The sequence below is a fragment of the Pelodiscus sinensis genome, chromosome 10 (genome assembly GCF_052426305.1).
Source record: "Pelodiscus sinensis isolate ZL-2025 chromosome 10, ASM5242630v1, whole genome shotgun sequence".
NCBI lineage: Eukaryota > Metazoa > Chordata > Testudines > Trionychidae > Pelodiscus > Pelodiscus sinensis.
Genome location: NC_143061.1, coordinates 44,759,738 through 44,777,522, shown reverse-complemented (window position 1 = coordinate 44,777,522; position 17,785 = coordinate 44,759,738). Strand labels below are relative to the sequence as shown.

The following is a 17,785-nucleotide window of genomic DNA, read 5'->3' as shown; positions in this document are numbered from 1 at the left end:
TTACTTACCTCTATAGCATTGGGGGATTCCCGCGTTGGCCTTTTTCCCCTTCTAGAAGTTACATGCTGCCAGTTCTCTTCTTGGTCACGTACTGCCCTCTCTGGCTCCTCTGCCTGCCGTGCTTGAAGGATTAAACGCTGCCTTCTATCGAGGAAGTCTTCATTCTCTCTGATCGAACGTAGGGTCGACACTTAGGACTCCAGTCCTCTAATTTTTTCTTCCAAAATGTCGACCAGCTTGCACTTCATGTAGATGAAATCTGTTCTTTCTTCCGGGAGGAAGACAAACATGGGTAGAATTCTTTCTCGTGGCTGAACACACGCAAAAGTGCTTTGCAAGCTTATGAAGTGAGGACTACATAACTGCTTTTTGTATCAGATGGAAAGAATCCTAAGGCAGGCAGAGGAAACCACCCTATCTTGGATCAAATAAGCCTTGTCATTCTTGCGTTCAGGCAGCCACCCACATTATAACAGTGTAAAATGAAACTGGCATACCATTGTGACAGGTTCCTGTCAGTGATGGCAGTGTCCAGTGAACTGGTCTTAAAGGAAACAAAGCCATTCTGAGAACTTTAGAATGCTCCAAGTTCATCCCAGAGGCCACTGCAGTCTTGGCATAGAAAATACATTTAATAGCAAAAAAGAACTAGACCTGACTGAAAGTAGGTAGAGAGCAAAAAAGGTAGGTAAAGAGCAAAAAAGGATCCCAAAGCAGGATCAGTGCTGAGTCTATTGAAGAACTGGAGCAATACATGAAGACACATGGACTTTCGCATGGAGCTCCTTCAGTTACTCCAGTCAAGAAGGATTTCACTGAAAGGTTCCAATAATGGTAGCTAATATGTCCTGGATGGTGTGTGACCTCTAGTGTAAGGGGACTTGTGTAAAATCTCAATACTACTGTTCTAATAGCCTAAGAGCTTCAGTAGGGAACATTGAGTGAGAGTCCTGCTCAGATGTTATCTTGCAGAGAACAAAGTTTAAGCAAGTCAGAACATAAGAACAGCCATACTGGGTTAGACCAATGATCCATCCAGCCCAGTATCCTGTCTGATGACAGTGGCCAATACCAGATGCCCCAGAGGGAGGGAACACAAAAGGTAATCCTCATGTGATCCCTCCCCTATCACCCACCTCCAGAGAAACAGAGGCTAGGGATACCATTCCTATACATCCTGGCTAATAGCCATTGATAGATCTAACCTCCATGAATCTATCTGGCTCTTTAGTTCATGAGGTTTAATAGCTCATAGATCTAGCTCCTTATCAGAATGCAGATGATACAAAAACAACAGCTAAATTGCTTCTCATCTCTCTCTGGGCAAGAATGAATCACTTCCTTTTGTTTCTGCTTTGGCAGACAGCCTAAAACAGTGTTGTGCCGCTAGAGGTGAAATTCTTGGACCGGCGCAAGACGGACCAAAGCGAAAGCATTTGCCAAGAATGTTTTCATTAATCAAGAACGAAAGTCGGAGGTTCGAAGACGATCAGATACCGTCGTAGTTCCGACCATAAATGACCAGGGTTCCGAAGACCATTGTCAGGGGTTCCACGAGAAACTGTGGACTAAATAAATAAAATTTTTGAAATACCACGAACAATTCCAAATACCCCTTGAAATATTGCGGGAACATTATGCTTGTTCGCTATTTTGTGGATTTGTAGTCTTTGTGCAGTTTTGCAATTAACGTTTTTACTGAAACTGTGGTTGTTTTTGTGTATCTAAAATCTCACCTACGTAACAGTATTTTCATACGGCCATAAAAATAAAAAAAATGTGGAAGTGTATAAAAGAAGGCGTCAGTGAAGGAGAGGACAGTGAAAATGAATCAAAATGATCAGAGCCAAGTATGAATGAAACAGGAAGAGAAGTGACTGATATTAAAAAAAATTCGCCTTTCCAATGACCAGGGCTCACCAAGTGGCGGCGAGCCCTGCTCGCCAGCCACGCAGTTCAGCATGCTGTGCATGTACAGACTGCTTGTAGATTACACTAATTGTCGAGCCCTGCCAAGGACAGTTACTTGGCCATGGGCTTTACATGGACTGGAGACGAAAATTGCCCCGTTCCATTGTGCATTGTTTGCGGGAAAAAAAGATTAGATAATACCAAAAATAATTGAATTGCGCTCCCCACTGTCAACTTTTTCTGGCCAAACAAACATTTTTATAGGTAGGGGTTTCTTGGGATATGAAAAATTATTTTAGGAGTTCCTCCATGGGAAAAAGGTTAGGAATCACTGGCCTAAAACAGTGGCTCTCAGTCTCTCTTATGGTATCACTTTCAGGAGTTTGATTTGCTGTGTGTACCCCAAGTTTCGTCTTATTTAAAAACTATTAGCTTACAAACTCAGACATACAAATACAAAATTGTAATTTGGATTTGCAGACTATTATTGAAAAACTGTTTTTTTCTTATTTTTGTACTTACACTTCAGTATATAGAGCAGTATTAACAAGTCATTGTCTGTATGACATTTTAATTTGTACTGATTTTGCTAGTGATTTTTCTGTAGGCTGTTGTGTAACTAAGCAAATATCTAACTGAGTTGATGTAACTCCTGGAAGGCCTCTGAGTTTCCGCCGGGGTACATATACCCTGTTTAAAAACCACTAGTCTAATTAATACTTTGCCTTAATGAACATATAGAGGTCTCTGCCCTTTGTATTGCAGTGTAGCTCTTTTAAAATGCAGACATGAAAAATGCTGCCCCTTGAGATCGATTGTGGCCTGTGGCAATTCCATACACAAAAATAAACATGATTACCTCAGCACCTTTACCGTCTCGGTCCACTTCTCCTGTTCACTCTCCCATGGATCTACTCTAATCCAGTCTGATGTCTCCAGAGCACGTTGAGCCATTGCTATCCGGTGCCTTGCTGAAACCAAGCCTTTCTTACCATAGTTATCACTGACTGGCGAAATGATACCTTCAATCACCTGATACCTTCCTTGGGAAGACAAGAAAAAAATCTACATTTTAGGGATTTTTTTAAATGGTGATTAAAAGGAAACCAACATTTATGTAAAAACTAAAAAGTAATGTTCTTCTGTGATTACACTGTTCAAAGTTATATTATTGAAATGTTAATTCCACTACACAATATTAAAAGGAAAGCAGGTTGAGTATATAACTTCCTGCAAATAGAAATGCTTGTAATTTATAATGCAGATGATCAAGCTCACTGAAGAGAAGGTTAATGAATTTTTAGTTCAAGTAACTGTATCATTGCAGCTTTCAGACAGCCTAGAAGATGAATGTTTTAATCGACCAGAGTTTATTTCCAAGTATCTCATGCCTACCGTTTAACAAGATTATCATGCTTCCTCATCAAGCTAAAGGAAGGATTACACTAGGTAACACTGTAGCAGTTCTCTGATGTACTGTTTACTAGCATAAAACAGGAAAAATCAGTAGAATTCAAAAATTCCATTTTTATAGCATAAGATAGGTGATGAAAGTGTTTTAAAACAAGACTTAAAACACTGTGGCAAAACATCCTTGCCGAGTTTATCTGCCATGAAGCTTGCTTTCCATCTGGTTGATCATGTTACTTAAATAAAAAAAATGGCCATTTTTTCCAGCTACTGTAACCATTAACGCTACAAGCTCTCGTCAGACTCGGCAGCCCCAAATTCATGTCAGGAAATAAAAGTAGATTAAATCATCCCATGAAAGCTATAACATTTATCCAAATAGAAACAGCAGAAAAAGGCAGCAACAAACATAAGTTTCATGTCCTCAGAATGGATAAGAACAGAGTGCAGAGCAGAGATGTTTCAATAATATACTGATTGGGCTAAGATATTTTATAGATCTAACCTAGACATTTCTAATATCTGTACTGTGTATGGAGAAAAAGGAAGATAAAAACAGATCTCTTTATAACTGACTTATTACTGAACAAAGAAAATAATCACATCACCCTACTGAGGCCAACTTCTGTTCTACAAAGAGGTCTATCCTGAAAGCCTCATAATTTGTTTCTGATACTTGAACATGACACTGTAATCCAATAGTTTGCAATTTCATTTTACATATTAAGAGTAAGATTTTCAAGAGAGTCTAAGGGAGTTAGGCACACAAATCCCATTAAAATTCAACAGGATTGGCATGCATTTGCTTTGAAAAATCCATCTTAAAGCATCTTCTCTTTTAAGTTATCCTAATATAGGCAATGCAGTCTGTAGAGCTAGAAAATAATCCAAGGAACAGGCAAGTTACTGTCATTAAATCTACCTCAGGTAGGCCAGGTCTACACTAGACCCAGCAGCTTGTCTTAAGGTACCCAACTTACATTAAACCAAGCTTGGCGGTATTCCCACACTGAGAAGCCAATGGGAGCAAACACTCCGGTCAGCTTCCCTTACTCCTCACAAAAGAGGTGTACCGGATGCCTGTGGGGGTGCCCTCCGTGTTAAATTTAGCAAATCTTAATTAGACTCACTAAATCGAACTAAGGAAAATGTATCTTGGCAGCGGCAATCTTCCTTTTAATGAAGACAAGGCTTTAGAAAGTTCCAGGATTTTAATTTACAAATGGTGAAAATTCATCTAAAATATTGAATAATATATGACAGGTACATAAAATGTTTTAAATGTTGTCTAAACTTACAGTACTACCAGTGAGATTATTATTAACAACACTGATAAATAAATCAACTGCTTTGATAATACAATGCTATAATGGATCTCCAGTTAGGGAGGGAGTTTAGTACACTATGGACTTACATATTTTATTTACATTATATAAGGTACTTTGCTTATAATAAACTAAACAACAAATTTCATTTCATTAGTTTTCAAAATTTCTAAAAAAATAAGATAGAAGATATTTGTTCTTTTATAACTATGCCCCACAACAAATGTATTTAATAAAAGAACTAAAAGCTCAAGTTGGATTGCAGTACGTTATCCAAGTAAGAATAAGTTACCTGTAACTGCAATACCCTGAAAGAAGTACTGTGTGTCACAGCCTCCTCTCCCCTTGTTCTTTCTGAAAATTGGCTTATAAATATGAATATGAATAATTAAAAGACACTTTAGGCAAAATGCATCATGTGACATTTTTAAAGTTACAATCTGCTAAATGTGTATATTCTATTTCTGTGCATGTATCGTTGTATAAGAAGTTAGAAATATGAAGTGTGAATCTGTTTATTGTTCTAAATGTGCTAATGAGGGCCATTAGTGATACTCTGGAAACATAATGGCCCAGTGCTCAAGGCAACACTCTGTGAATGGTTTTGTTTTTTTCTGTAAGACCAAATTGTCGTTGGTCCTACAAAGACATGTGACTGTGCCACCTGGTGCTGGAATCCCTGTTGAATCTTGTATTCTTCCATGGGCATGGCAAGAATGAAACAAAGGATTCCTGCCTTGGGGAAAGTCTTTTAAGCAATGGGAAGCAGTCTTTTATCTTTAGCTGGCCTTTGAAACTGCCTTCCCACCCAAAAAAAGGTTATAGAAGAGGCTGTTAGACTCAAGCCAACTAAAGATAACTCTGGCTTTTGAACAAATACATGTGAGAAAAGGATTGGGGTGAGAATTATGATCTGTAACTATCTCTCTTAGCCCTGGTCTACAATAGGGAGTTATTTCAAAATAACTTCTCTTATTACAAAATAACAAGCAGAGCATCCACACTACCAAGCCCGTTATTTCAAAATAAGGGGCTGGTTTTTCGAAATAACTCCTGTTTTCCACAAGGAATAACAATTATTTCAAAATTGTTATTTTGAGATAGCAGTATTGTGGACACTCCACTGCCGCTATTTTAAAATAACTACTCCCCTGAGTCATTCAAAGTAATTACTCCCCAGTGTTTCCTGGGGCTCTAAGTCAAGGTAGGACATCCACATTAAGGGAACCAGCCTTGGACTAATTTCAAGGCTTCCCTGTAGTGTGGACATACTCTTTCAAAATAGTTATTTTGGGAGTTATTATTTCAAAAATAAGTTATTTCGAAATAATTTTCTAGTGTAGACATGCCCTTTGTGTATTAGGATTAGCTGGTGTGTTTTGTTTATTTTGGCTTAGAAACTTACTTTGACATTAAAAAACAATATAATCTAGCTGCACCATAAACATTAACAAAACCTGTAGATGGGGTCATGAGCTTTCTGGGACAATCCACTTCTTTGATCCATCTGTTTTCACTTGCAATCATCTAAATCCTACTTTTTTTATACTTAATAAAAACACTTTTGTTTATCATCAAACCCAGTGTAAATAATTGTTACCTGGGGGCAAGGAGACATAGCTGTGCACATCTCCCTTTCATTGATAAAGAAAGTGAACTTATGAGTTTCTCTGTGTAAAATATTTTATACAGAGTAAGATGGATTTCTCTGGGTTTTGGTCCACATTGAGACTGCGTATCTGGGTGTTGACAAGTCCCTATAGCTGATACCTCCCAGAACTGAGTTGGTTCAGTGTCTATGCTGCTCTGCTGGGAAGGCTGTTACCCCAACTCTGTGCCTTGCCTGGAGGAGACCAGAACTTCTGGCCCAGAAGGACTGGGTGTTGGGGCACCCCAGAGGGCAGGCAGGTTTAGTAGTATGATCAGCACAGGAGGTGATGGTCCCAAAGGGACCTCTGTGTTCAAATACATCACACCGTGTCTTGGTTAGATGCACCTTTCAAATAAGATAAGCAAAGAGCAATGTCAGAATCGTTTGCTCTAAAAAACCAAACCAAAAACAGAGTAGCATGTTTGAAATAAAGAAGAATCTCCATTATTAGCTGTAACAGAATTAGGTTTTATGTCCTCTGTAGTAACCTGAATGTTCACACACCTGTGGTATGAACTTCCATTGCATGATATACACACCTCTGGGTACTTTAAAAGGAGGAAAAAAGAAGGCCTGAGGAATTATAGGCCAGTCAGATTAATTTTAATCCAGGGTAAAATTGGAGTACTTTATACCTTGGGAAATAATAAGGTGAACAGGAATAGCTAACATGGATCTATGAAGAACAAATGATGCCAAACCAACTTAATTTAATTCTTTGACTGTTACTAGCTGTGATGTAGTGGGGGTACTTGCTGGGATGTGGTGACCCCTGCTGTCTGGAGCAAGACCCAGCAGGGAAAGCCTCACTAGGCAGAGGTAATGCCAAACTTGTTGAACCAGTGGCCAGACACCCCCCATGGAGAGGAACAAAGGAAGGTGGAATGCTGCCCTGGCTGGGGGGCAGGGCTGGAAGAGGGTTAGTTAGTTCCTGGCTGGAAGGCAGGGAATAAGGAGCTGGGGAGGGGGCTGGGACTCCCCTATCTCAAGGGGGGCACTGAGGCCTCTTAGCCCCAGTTCCTGTAACCAGATTACATCTGTGCTGCGCTGTGCTGGAGGAGCAATAAACCACCCTCAATTCCACTGGCTGGTGCAGTCTGTTTGTGCCATTTCGGGGTGCAGGAGACGGGGAACCCCCAACGCGCCGTCACACTAGCCTAATGGGATAAGGACAAGCAGTAGATGTAATATATCTTGACTTTAGTATGGCTTTTGACCCAGTCCCACATGACATTCCCAACAGCAAACTAAGGAAATGTGGTCTAGATGAAAGCACTATAAAGTGGATACAAGACTGTAATCAAAGAGAAATGATCAATGGCTTGCTGTCAAACTGGAAATGTGTATGTGGTTGGGTCCTGAAAGGATCAGTCTGAGGCCTGGTACTATTCATTGTTTTCATTAATTATTTGTACAATGGAGTGAAGGATATATTTATAAAATTTAAAGATAACCAGGGCTTGACAAACGGCGGCGAAAGTGCTTGCCAGCCCCACACTACGCATGCGCAAGACCCGCATTGCGCATGCACGTGCTGCAAATGAATGGGGCGCTCGGCTGAAATCTACTCGCCACGAGCGAGCAGATTCAATACTTTGTCGAGCCTGCAGATAACACTAAGCTGGGAGAGGATACAAGCATTTTGGAAGACAAGATTAGAATTCAAAACAACCTTAAATATGGAGAACTTTTCTAAATTCAACAAGATGAAATTCAATAAGAACACATGTAAAGGCACTTCACTTAAGAAGAATAATTAAATGTACAGCTACAAAATGGGGAATAACTTCTGGGCAGTAATGATGCTGAAAAAAATCTGGGGCTATGGTGGATCATAAAAGTATAATATTGTTCTGGGTTGTATTAAAGAGTGTTGTATATGAGATATGGGAGGCTACTGGAGAGACCCCAGCTGGAGTACTAGGCCCATTTCTAGACACCACACTTTAGGAAAGATGCAACAAAAAACAAAACAAAAAAAAGAAACAATTGAGAGGAGAGCAACAAAAATAATAAAAGGCTTAGAAAAGCTGACCCTAGGGAAGATTTAAAAAAAAAAAAACAGATATTCAATCTTGAAAAAAAAAGGGACATACCAGTCTTGAAATACGTTAAGGGCTATATTAAAAAAGGACAATGATCAAATGTTTACATCCATTGAAGACAGGAAGCAATAGGCTTAGTAAGGAGCAAGGGAGATTTAGTTTACATAGGAGGTAAAACTTTTTAATTGTAAAGGTAATTAAGCTCCAGAATAGGTCCCCATCGCAGGAGATTCTTAAAAACAGATTGGTTATGGTCTTGGTTTACATGGTCCATATGCAGTGAAGGGGACTGAACTTGATTTCTTCTTGAGCCCCGCATGTCTAAGACTTACAAGCTTTTATTCCAGCACATTTATTTTCTTTCTATTTAAACTCTTGTTTCTTTTCCAGGTTACTATTGATAGTTTCCAAACCTCCATCAGAAGACTGCAGTTCCACTTTAATACATTAATTCCAAATATTCTTCATACCCTGCCTATCACAATTCACCTTAAACTGAGCTTACAATAAGATACTTATCACACATCATAATTATCCTTAAAATAAGGAAAATTCTGTTTTTCTCCAGGTTTCTCTCCCTAAAACATGTACTCAAAGTTTGTTGTTGAAAAATCATTTTCTTTTTGATGCTATCTGTAGTCACCTGAAGCTTTTATAATTACTGCTTGTTCTGGTGTTTGTATTTAACACAGGCATTTACAAATATTATTTTCTTTAAACTAACAAAGTTTAGTTGACTACAAATTACAAAAACTCCTCAGGTGGGATTTTTTCCCTCATGAGCATGAGAATCCTACTTCTTCTAGTGCCAGTTTCTTCATCCTTTTTTTTAGTAATTTTTTTAAACAGAAATATCGAAAGACTTCAGATATTTCTTTTGTTTGGTGTTGTAGACTTCCCTTCTGATCTTTGATACAAAGCATTTCTCCTCTCTTTCTACCCTCTGATACAAATCATTCACTTGCTTTGTCTCCTTACCCACAGCAATTTTGCTCTAGTCTTTTAACGTTTCTGTTTTCACACAGAATAATGTCTAGCTGGCCTGTTCGGATTGCAATTTTCCTCAGGATTTTTAATAGAATGTTCTCTTTTGTTCTCAATAGTTTCTTTTAGCTGCTCTATCTGTTCCTCTATCCTTCCTGATATTATAATTTACAGTTTATCATTTCATAGCCTGTGGCCCACTTGCAGCATGTTTTAAAATGTCCTCCTTTCGTATCTGATTTTACAATCATATAATCTCCTAATTAGTGGTTGTTGTTGACTGGAAGTTGTACCCCTGAAGTCTAACCAATCTTTATCTTTACTATTACTTGGGCATTATATGACTCTATAATCTGTGGACATTAGAGGATGCCCAATTGCAAGAGAGTAAATACCTTTGTCTGCTCTCATGTGGTATAGCTGATGTGAATGAGGGTGAAAATGTATTTAAAATCGCTTTTAATTCCACCCAACTCTTTAATAATCTTACTGTTTTTTTCCCACTTTTTGTCTGCATTAGGTATTATTCTGTCTTTTAAATCTCTCTCCAGCTGTAGTCTGACTTGTCTAGTTTAGAAGATACTGTAAAATTGAGATCTCGTTATAATTTATTGAGTTGTAAATTCTTTCAGTGCATCAAAGATGGTCTCAGAAACTGTCATCCCCCTTTAAAACAATGTAACAACTCTCTGGTCTTCCTGCCTACAGATTCAAACTGTGACTCTCATGACTTAAAAGTACACTGTAAAAATGACTTTGTTTATTGTCTGGTGATATTGCTCAGTGTACAAATACAAAGAGAGTTTCCTTAAATGCAAGCCACAAAAACTCACATTGGGATATGAAAGCTGAACTGCACTGTTTACTTCCTTCATATGCTTTGTCACCAGTAAAACTGACCTGTAATAAAGATCCTGAAGGCAAATTTCTGCATTCTTATCGAGCAAGTATGAATATAAATAGCAAAATAGCTGCACTACCAAGGTTAGCACAGCCAAGCCATGGCTAACTTGTGACAACTACAGACCTACCTGGAACCTGTGGACATACTGTATGCACTTGACTGTATGTACTCAGCTGTGACACCACAGCCACTACCTGTGCTGCTATGGCAACACTATTTATTCTCATGCTAGTTTGATGAGAGGCAGTGCAAGGGGAATCACACCCCTAGCACAGAGTATACAGGTAGCCCTTAGATATGCTGGCTGTAAAAAAGTACTTAAAAACTAATGTTAGTCAATAAAATAAACATGTTATTCTGAATACATGGACCTAATAGCTCACTGAAAGGAAGAAAGGATGGCCTTCTGATTAAAGTGCTTGGTTGAAACCAAAGTCACATGAGTTTAATTCCTATCATTCATTTCCTATGTGACCATAAGCAACTCACTTAATTTCCCTCTGCCTGGGCGACAGGCAAAATAATCCTTGCTTTCTGTGTTGTGTGCTTAGAGTGCAACTTCTTTGAAAGCGCACCTAAAACCATGAGTCCAGATTTCAACCAGGGCCCTTATACACTATTATAATATAAAGAAATTGGTAAGAATGTGCTAATTTTATGCTGTCGCTTTTCAGAATGGAATTGTACCTTGAGATTACTACACCCTGCCTTCTGATGCTTCGCAAATAGAGAATTTCTAATTCAAAATATACTTATAGCAATTTCTCTTTCTTGCCCTGCTCAGAAGTCTCTTATATACGTGGGTAATCTCTAATTTAATCATCACTTTTTTGTCTCCACAAATTGGATTAGTCTCTTTGCATTAATGTTTTTGAAGATGGGTGCCTAAAGGTTTACATCCAAACCTTTTTGGCACCTAAGTAAATGGCTTGATTTTCAAAGGTAACTTGCATCTGCAGTACCTACTGATCCATATTTATGTTCTCTGGGAGCTATTTATAATTAATAAATAGTTAAAAGCATTAATTAATATATTTTAATTATACTAAATATAACCATCACAAACAAAATGTGTGTGTGTGTGTGTGTGTGTATGTTCTTTGTGATGGTTAGGTGTTCTATATATGTATAAAATTTAGGAAATGAATAATGGTAATTAATATTCATTTATTATAAGTAGCCAGAAGTTATTGTCAATTAATAAACATACTACAAATTACTTGTAAAATGGGCAAATTGTAATATAAATTCTTTAAAGTACCTATTTTATAAAATGGTAAGTCTTTTTCCTTTTGGTACTGTAATAAAAGTAATTTGAGATTGGGCTCACAATTCTTCTGTTTAGTTTACGGATGTCAAATCCCATTAATCATTTAGTATTCATTTGCAGCTTAGTTATTTCTTAAGTCAACAGCCAAGTCTTAAGGAGGCAGTATAAGGTCCTTAGGTGTCAGTGAAACTTTAGTCACATTTTACTGCTTACCTCACAGTTTCTAAGACTATGCCTACACCACCACGTTATTTCAAAATAAGTTGTTTTGAAATAACAACTCTCAAAATAACTACAGGCAGTCCCCGAGTTACATGGATCCGACTTACATCGGATCCCTACTTACAAACAGGGTGAGGCAACCCCGCACTAGCTGCTTCCCCCCAGCAGACCAGGGAGACGCGAAGCTAGCTCCCCCTCTCCCCAGCAGACCAGGGAGACGCGAAGCTAGCGCCCCTCCCGCCCCCAGCAGACCAGGGAGACGCGGAGCAGCTTTTCTCAGCAGACACCTCAGCTTGAGAATAAAGGACCGAGGGAAGTGAGGTGTGGGAGAATAAAACTGAGCTCTGGAGAAATGTTTGGCTAGAGTTTCCCCTACAATATGTACCAGTTCCAACTTACATACAAATTCAACTTAAGAACAAACCTACAGTCCCTATCTTGTACGTAACCCGGGGACTGCCTGTATTTCAAAATAGCCCGTTCACACTACAAATAAAAATAGCGCAGATCTATATCATTATAGCATGTCCATACTGATTGGAGCCTGAATCGCATTTAAAGTCCCCCAGAAGCACTTCGGGCAGGGCATCAGGACTACAGTCACTTCCTGTAGCTGCTTCTTGAGGATATTGGGATTGGTCCTGCCATGGGCAGGGGGCTGGACTTGATGACCTCCTGAGGTCTCTTCCAGCTCTATGATTCTATGATATCTGAGGCTCGTGATTAAAGGGGCTCCCCTTTATGGCCATGTCTCAGACTCTTCTCCATTGCCTACCTTCATGAGGAACAGCAAACTCTCACTGCATGCTCTGGGTTGTCCTTGCGGACACCACAGCACTTCCACCACAGAGCTGGACATGCTGCAAAGCAGCTACTGTCTCTTAGACCTCCTACTGCAACTCCTGGCACAGATTATTTAGGTTTCCCATGTGGTGCTACAGGAGCATGACGACCAGCCCAGAATGGGGACTTCCTCACTCAGGTCTGGGGGCTCCTCATGCACCACATTCCTTCCTACCTTCCCCTGCACACTGTGCACCACCGCTTCTGGCTGTGGGAAACCAGTACCAACTCCAGTACTGGATCATTTTTTGTGGAGTGGTGGGATGACCAGCACTGGCTCCAGAACTTCTGCATGCAGAAGGATACCTTCCGGGAGCTCTCTAAGAGGCTCACCTCTGTCCTCCAGCAACAGGACACTCGCATGCGACCCACCATCCCAATTCAGAAGTGTGTCACCATCATAATTTGGAGGCTCACCATGCCAGACAGCTACCACTTCATTGGAAACCAGTTTGGCACAGGGAAATCAACCATTGGGGCCATGCTCATGAAGGTATAACTCTCTTACTATTGTCCCAGGATGATAATGAAGCACTGGAATGCAGTTCCCTAGGGAAGGGGGTAATGGAATCTCTCCCCCTGGAGGTTTTTTAGTCCCGCCTTCACAAAGCCCTGCCATAGATGGGGTAGTTCGGGTTGCTCCAGGTGTGGTAAGGGCCTTGGGCTCAGGGACTTCCTGAGGGCTCTGGCAACCCTATGATTCTCTGTTGGTATCCTTCTACAGGTGGTGAAGGCCATCAGCACCATCCTACTACCAGGGCCAGCCCACAACATTTTGGCACTTGAGGCAGGGAGCTCAAATGACGCTCCTTGCTGCACCATCAGCAGACACAATTTTCTACACTCTGGGTCTAGTGGCGCCCCTCCTCCCCCAGTCTGGCACCTGAAGCGGCTGCCTCAGTTCGCCTCATGGTAAGGCTAGCCTTGCCTACTACACAGGGTCATCACCCTGGGTGATATGGACCCCATTGGGAGGGGGGGCCATTGACGGCATCCACATCCCCATCTGGTCCTCCAAACACCATACTTACAATTAGATCGTTAAGAAAGGTTAATTTTCAATGGTGCCTCATGGACCACCGGGGCCGGTTCACTGACATTAACAGCAGGTGGTCAGGGAAGGAACACAACGCCCATGTCTTTAGGAACTCCAGCCTATTCCAGAAGATTCACACTGGCACTTTTTTCTCCATCTGCACGACCAGGGTCAGGGACATGGACGTGACCATCTACATCATGGGCAACACAGCCTACCCTTTATTCCCCTAGCTTATGAAGCCCTACACAGGACACGTGGGCCCCACCAAGGAATGGTTCAATGCCAGGCTCAGCAGATGACACATTGTGGTGGAAAATGCCTTCACCCATCTCAAGGGGAGGTTCCGGTGTCTCCTCACCCACCTGGACCTCAGCAACTGGAACATCCGCCACATAGTGGCAGCCTGCAGTACCCTCCACAACCTCTGTGAGAACAAGGGGGAGATGTTTCTGCCAGGGTAGGGGTCAGAGGCTGAGCGGCTTGCAAGGGCATTTGATTACCTGTGAACCACTGCCATCAAGGGGCTGTGCTTATCAGGGAAGCCCTGAGGGAGAGTTTCAGCCAAGGCCAGCTATGACACACTCCCCCTGGCCTTCCCACAAGGGGCTCTGCATAACCCCTGTGGCCTTTCCTCCCACACCCTTCCCTTTGTGCCCCTGGCCAGGGGCTTCTGAGGTGGCTTCTGGTGTGCTTGCAGCCACAAGTTGCTCGGAGGGTGCAATGGAGTCTGCTATGACAGCAGGGAAAGCTGTGCAGGGTCCTGTGTGAGCAGGGCCTGTCTCATGCCACAAGCCCTTTCCCTTCTGCCTGCAGCTTTAAAGGCTGCAAGGGAAAGGAAACTATAGAGTTTTGAGGGGTGTGACAGTGGGCGTGGGTGGAAATGAATGCGCAGGATGGAAGCAGGATTTAAAAAATAATAGCCTCATGCAGGGCTCTACCACCTTTATCTTGATAAAAACTTGTCTATTTAGATTAGAGTAAATCAGTTAATCTTTTTACAGTACTTTGAAAATATAAGGTGCTATCTAAATACACTCTGGTATTAATTTATCATCATCTAGATTAGTCTCTGGGAACCAGATTCACTGCTGACAAAATTAATGAAATTCCTGTAATTTCAGGCGCTTATACCTCATATGCCTATAGAGAATTAGGCCCCACAGTGTAAACCTAATCAACTATATTTCCACATTAACTGCCAAAAACAGAACCTTCTCAATAATACAGGAGAGATGAAATTAGCAGTATGTCAGTATAGATGTGGAAATGCATATTCTATATAGCTATTACCAACAGTTCTATGTCCTATATCTAGCCTTCACCATGTGGAAAATATAGTTCTATTAAAATAGTTTCATTTGATTAATACATCTTCTAAATTAAGATTAAGAACATAAAGACTTTATACATTTGTTTTATGCTGTTTGGCACCCCTCTAAACTCCAGAGCTTGGAAGATGGCACTGCTGCAGGCTTAAACAGAATCATCACAGATTACACTACAACCTCACCTCTGTATTTCGCTGAAACACCTTATCATGCAGTAATTTTCTAAACTTACATTTTGTAATGGAAAATCAAAGTTAAACTCACAGCAGCAACTGCTGTGACATTAATTAAACCTGACACTGGACTGACACCTGAGAGCAAATTTTTTTCTTTCCTGCATAATGGCTGTTGATTTAAACACATTATAACGTCTAGGCAAAAAAACACAACAAAACCAAGCCTCTCTCAAGCAACATGTACTCTTTTCTCCTAGACACCAATGTAGGTTGATTCCATTAAATATCCAGAGTTGCTCAGTGTCAGTAAAGAGAAATTCCTTGTGTAATGGAATTCCAATTTAATACAAGAAAGGGCCTCTACATTTGTTAGTGGGCCACGGACATCTGGTGACTGATTCCAGATGCTATTTGCAAGTGCAGCAGGCAGGATACAGCTTGAATGCGTGAAGGAACAGATGTAGTGAGTGCTCCTCACGCCCTTCAGATTACATCATGTCACTTCATGACACAACAGAAGGAAGAGAGACAGAACAAAGTGATGCTAGGAAGCAGCATACTGCCTGAACCATGCCCAGACTACACACTCTAATGAGAGACAGATCTAAGAGTGGTTCTGTAGCGCATGTGTACATACCCAGCTTTCTGTGCTTTTCACCAACTCATCCAGTTTGGCAGCTCCTTGAGGTGGCCAATCTGCTGAGGTTTACAGAATCAAGACAAAACAAAAATTCCTGTAAACCTTCTGGGATCAGCCCAACAACATTTCTGGTTTTGGAGGGATGCCGGGTTGTCCTATTTATTTAAAATCCACCTGAAATGACTTGGTCCGTTCACATTAAGGCAGCATAGCGATGATCATGGCAGAGAGCATCAGAGTTGGGGTGGATTTGGGTGATTCTTGGGGGGAGGGAGTGCGCAGAGTCAATTTTTTTCTTCACTTGAAGGTGATTATTATTCATAGTGTGTATAATTATCACGTGTAAATCTTTGCAAGTACAGCCTATATTTACAATCTGTTTTTTTACACACAGAAATACATGCAGTTATGAATAATCATCTTTTTGGGGGACAGATGCTCAACATCTCATAGTGAAGAACATTCATGTCTATTTGGAAATAACAAAGATGCAATCTTGCATTTTAATTATAAAAGTAAAGCCAAACACATTAGCCAGTATTTTTAAAAATAGTTTTATTTCTTCATTAAAAAACCCAGCTACTAAGACACTTGCTTGGTTTTCATAACCCAAGAAGTTAATTGGATTATTTAATTTTTTTAACAGTTCTTTGTCTGTGTATGTCTATGCATACATTAAATCAGAAAATAAAAGACTTATGTTAAAGTAATGTTTATAGTTTGCCTTAAATCCCCAAAGAGCAGCAATGTTCCTTGGAGAACTTTCAGCATATTAATTTCAGTGAAATGAAAACAATATTTTTCAGCTTTCTATCTAAGCCAAATTGTTTATTTTATGTAGAGGCTATATTTAACTGAGTCAAACAGCATTAGATGTCCAATGTTTTAGCAGTACAGCCATTTGCAAAATCTCAGATATTAGTCATCCTATACTTTCTATAAATTTAAAAAGTATTATAAAATGATACATTTCAGATTTATTGTCATAAAAACAAAAAGAAAAAGATTGTTAAGTATAAAAAAAAGCAGTGGGAGGAAGAAAAAATTAACAGGCAACACATTTTTCACTTTTGTGTTAGACAATCCTCTGGGAGGAAATAAGAAGCAGTAATCTATGAAAAGAAAAGCACTGAGATAGCTATGTCATCTGCTCACTTAGAAAAGGAAGTAAACTACTGAGTCTCTGATGAAAGTGGTAGAAGACCCTACTGCAACCTTGGAAAGCTCTTCACAGGATGGGTGGGAATTTCTTCACTACCACAGATGGGTGTCAGAATAAATTCATTAACATATGAGAGACATGAAGATAACAGTGATGGGCACCATGTAATGATCTAGACAGACAAGAATCCTCCAAGCATTTCATGGCTTAAACCAATAGTCATGAATTGTTCAATCGCAATTGACTGCTCTATCTTGAGGAGTCTCCCAGTTAATCATGATCAGCACTGAGAAGGTTTCACACTTGCCCGGACAACATGCAACCAGCCTGTTCCTGGGAGTGACCAGCACAGCTCGGTGAGCCTATGTGTATGGAGGGAGGGAGGTGGAGAGGCAGGACTCTTGGCACACTGCTTCTGCCAGGAAGCACAGCAAGTAGCTCATTAGCTGGGGACAGGGAATTGTAGCCAATGGAAGCTGATCACAGAGCACCCCCCAGCCCTCGCTTTCATCCAGATGCAGAGACCAGTTTTGCTTGCTATCCTTCAGCAGAGACATGGCAGCCAGAGTAATGGCAGCCTGTGGACAACTGTAGGATCATTACAAATTGTATCCATGTACACCTGCTGCACAAGCGCAGACTATATTTTCTTGGGGCCCAATTCCCAACCCTTCTTCCCTTCCACCTTTAAAACTCACCATGATCAGTGTCTGGAGAGACCTGTGTTTGCCTCTAGGGCAATAAGAAAATTGGCCAGTTTTGTTCAGGGACCTCCATGTTAGTGCAATTTTTGCAACGTTTACCAGTCACTCTATTTTTAATGGTTACTTTTCCAGACTAGACCTTGAAAAGTCAGGCAAGCGTCCCCACAGACA

General features: G+C 40.5%; 1 protein-coding gene across 2 annotated transcripts in view; it reads right to left on the bottom strand.

Moving 5' to 3' along the window:
* Positions 1-17,785, bottom strand: part of NMNAT3 (nicotinamide nucleotide adenylyltransferase 3) — an 86,478-nt gene that overhangs the window by 30,706 nt on the left and 37,987 nt on the right. For both annotated transcript variants that reach the window (XM_006124986.5, XM_025185610.3), the window contains exon 3: positions 2,771-2,954. In XM_006124986.5, the coding sequence (XP_006125048.1) occupies positions 2,771-2,954 (184 nt within the window). The remainder of the gene's footprint in view (positions 1-2,770; positions 2,955-17,785) is intronic.